This window comes from Benincasa hispida, chromosome 2 (assembly GCF_027475165.1).
Source record: "Benincasa hispida cultivar pf3 chromosome 2, pf3_genome.v1.1, whole genome shotgun sequence".
Taxonomy (NCBI): Eukaryota; Viridiplantae; Streptophyta; class Magnoliopsida; order Cucurbitales; family Cucurbitaceae; genus Benincasa; species Benincasa hispida.
Window position 1 is genome coordinate 43,051,252 of NC_143479.1, and position 3,846 is coordinate 43,055,097.

At 38.8% G+C, this 3,846-nt stretch overlaps 1 protein-coding gene across 1 annotated transcript; it reads right to left on the reverse strand.

Annotated features, from left to right (window-relative positions):
- Positions 1-2,632: 2,632 nt before the first annotated feature.
- On the reverse strand, positions 2,633-3,103 carry LOC150037911 (uncharacterized). The gene has a single exon (XM_090311073.1). It carries the CDS (start codon positions 3,101-3,103, stop codon positions 2,633-2,635), a length of 471 nt encoding a protein of 156 aa, XP_090167199.1.
- Positions 3,104-3,846: the final 743 nt, after the last annotated feature.

Sequence of the window (3,846 nt, forward strand, 5' to 3'; positions counted from 1 at the left end):
CAATTCATCTTCCAATGTAAATGCTATAGTTCCTAATTTTAGGACGCATGCGATGTATGCGATGGTGTCTATAGGACTTATTCCTAAGTCTCTATTTCTTGCCTATGCGATGATGATTGATGCATATAGGTACAAGGTGACCGCATACCATCATATCCTATCTCTAAGGTGCATGTGATGCATTAATAGAAAATAGAACTTATTCCTAAGCTTCTATCTCTTGATTATGCAGTTCTAATCTGACTCTTCCGAGCCTAGATTCTAATTTGACTTTTCCAAGCCTAGATTCTATCCTTAGACCACCCTCCCAAGTATCTCTAAAGGACGAATGACACATATATAATACAAGATGATCGCATAAAATGAACATCTCATGTTATGCTAGCTAAGTGCTTCTCAACCCATTCGACAGTTTAGTTACTCATGCGTAATGTAAAGAGAGTGAATAGATATAGAGATGCAAATTCCATTTTATAAATAAGTTCAGAATACACAATGACAATGGAAAATAAGGATAGAAAGCTTGGTAGCAATGTCTTGCGTCCGAAGGCTTTTACACCGTCTCTCTACTTTGCTCAAAGAATGTTCTTGCTTCCGCAAAAGTTAGCCCTTTCTCTATTCTTAACGCTTCCCTGCACTCTTTCGCGTTAACCAGGACGATCTTTCGACGTATTCTCCCTTCACTCACCTCCACCTTCTAATTATATAAAATTACAGACTACGACTATCTAAGTATATAGTGAAGAAGAACTCTAAATTCTGAATAACAGAACCGAACTCCTTTAATGAAGGTGGCCTTCGGTATTTATAGAGCTTCAGGGTGAAGAGCTTTTCTCTCAAATGATTGCATTAATGGGATGTCATTAATTCTCTGTTTGATGCGCCAATGAATTGTCACCGAAAAGTTGAGTGTACTTGCTACAGTTGTCGTTAACGGCTTGTCAACTAAATTCGGATTCGACAATCATCAGCTTTTTGTCCCATCGTGATTTATTAAGCTTTCACCTTGATGTGCCGGCTCTATGCGGCCACTTTCTTGAGCAGATCTTCGCGAATGCACATGATCGCATAGCCTTGTGATCGCAATCTCTTATGCGCTCGGACGCTAATTTCCTTGGATCGCAATTCCACCTTGCGCCAACGCATTTTCCTGCACAAAATACATAAATTAGTTGCTTTAATGCAGCGAACGCATGTGATTGTAATGTTCTAAACTGAATGCTTTTGGACGCGATTTTATATATTTTTACCGTCACAATCCCTCATTGTTTTATATCTTTGCACTGTAATAACGTGCATTTGTGCGCATTATCACGCCCCCAAATTTAAAATAATGCTTGTCCTCAAGCATAAACTAAAGATTTTCTCTAGAAAGTTAGCCGCCTTTTCCTTTCTTAGATTTCTTGAGGTGCCTTATTCAAATCCTATGTTCCAAAATCTCCTTAATTCCTATTAAGGTCTTTTCTTAAGATATTTCTAAAATTTAGGGACCACAAGTTTAACCTTAAAAAAGACTTTACTTGTTTCCAGGGCATCGCATGATTTATTTCATAAAAAAAAAACTTTTTCAACTAGGGTGTTTTCAAATGATTTTTATCCTTGCGTAGTTTAGATATTTGTTTCCATGACCTTGTGCTGATCTAAGTGCCTAGCCTTCGTTTTGGCTTGCCTCCCATGTGTGTCATACGGATATCCAACTACAAGCAAGGCACTCTTTCTCAGTTTAAACTCATGCCATTTGGCAGCAGAGTTGCGATCATTTTATTTATGCGTTGATCCTGATTCCTACCTTCTTTTTGGCTTGCTCCCATGGGTGTCATGCAGACATCCAACTATGAGTAGGATCCGATTGCAACGTTATGATTTTTTTTTCTAAAAATAGCAAGGTTAAAAATGAATACCGCACCCCCAAATTTAAACATAACAATGTCCTCATTGCTGAAAGATTGAAAGAATTCATGCGATGCTCTTAGGAAGTTTTGTAAAAGTCAGTTTGAAAGAAAGCTGGTGGACCACTAACTTCTAGAAATATTTCATGAGTTGGCTATCCTACAATTAAATTGACTCTAGTACATATAAAAAATAGAGGCATGCATTTTATCATTGAAATTATAATTGGCAAAGAGAAATAATGCGGTGACTTACTAAATTAATCCATGTTTAATGATTGCGCCGACTAAAGAGGATGCGATGATAAAATTATCAAAGTTAAAATGAAATGCGAGAGTGCAAAATTTGGAATAAACAAAGTCAAGGAAAGAGACAACCCCCAAATTTGCTCTGTCGCTTGCATTAATTGTAATCACATCCTTCTTTGTGGCGAACTTCTCTCTTCGATTGCGGTGGTGGAATAAGCTAGTTGCATCTTCCGTGTAGCTCCTCTGCAATCGTTCACCATGATCATTGCAAAGAAAACATCGAGAGGGTCAAATAAAAGACAGGGTTAACAAAATTTTTCTCCTTTTTTTTTTTTTTTGCAAGGATTAAAAGAAAAAGACAAATAAATGATAACAAATATAAAACAAAGGTAGTGTGAGTTCATAAATCACTGATAGGAAAAGGATACTCTAAAAGACTTGCGCCCCTGACGAGTTTTTGTCGCATATCAATGCAGGGGCCACTCGATTTTTCTTCATTCAGGATTTCTCAAGTCTACGGAGGTATTTTCCCGATGAAAATCACCTCCGCAATATATCTTGACTCTTTGCACGTTAACCTTGAATGTGCGGGTCCCTTCCTCATTAGTTAATTCAACCGCACCATGCGGGAATACTTCTTTGATTATAAAGGGCTCGGACCAGCGTGACTTTAATTTACCAGGAAAGAGTCGTAGCCGCGAATTGAATAATAAGACCTTTTGTCCGACGTGGAGATTCTTCTCGCATAGCTGTTTGTCATGCAATCCTTTTGCGTGCTCTTTGTAAATTTTGGCATTCTCATAAGCTTGTGTTCTCCATTCATCAAGCTCGACCAACTGAAGTTTCCTTGCTTCCTCTGTGGCCTTTAACTCGAAATTAAGCTTTTTCACCGCCCACATTGCTTTATGCTCCATCTCAAGCGGTAAATGACATGCCTTTCCGAACATCAGCGCATACGGGGACATGCCTATAGGTGTCTTATAGGCGGTCTTGTATGCCCACAAGGCATCATCCAGCTTCATTGCCCAATCTTTTCATGAAGGTTTTACCACTTTCTCTAATATCAGCTTGATTTCCCTATTGGACACTTCAACTTGACCATTTGTTTGTGGACAGTATGTGGTGGCCACATGGAGGATATTGTAACACCTTGTAACACCTTTGCTGCTGTGCGTTGGCCTCCAAAGTGTCCTCCATATGGCGAGTCATGGCATTGTGATAGTATGCATTGGTGAGCAGTGTCTGGTACACATAGGCACAAAATCTGGTCTGATCCCCTCTGAAAAAGATTTAGCTCGTACCAATAATATGAACTACATTCATGTTTGAGCCTCCTCTTCTGGTGGGCTATGTAATCCTCAAGGAATTGTTCGCAAACCAGAAAATTGACCACATCTGCATACCATGGTAATTCTTTAATTTTAAATAGTTGGTCATCTGGGAAAGTTGCGTTCACCTCTAACTGATTGTGGTTTACCTCTAGATTTTCTAATCTGGATAAATGGTCCGTAACCTGGTTCTCCATCCCCTTGTGATAATTGATTTCCATGTTGAATTCTTGAAGGAGAAGAACCCATCGAATCAATCTCGACTTCGCATCTTTCTTTGTCATCAAATATATTTATCGCCGAGTGGTCAGTGTGAACAATTACTTTAGTTCCTAGCAAGTAAGTTCTGAATTTTTCCAATGCAAATATCACCGCAAGAA

What these genes read in the sequence shown, in the direction of transcription:
- LOC150037911 (XM_090311073.1), bottom strand. Translation starts at nt 3,103, where the DNA reads ATGTCCCCGTATGCGCTGATGTTCGGAAAGGCATGTCATTTACCGCTT.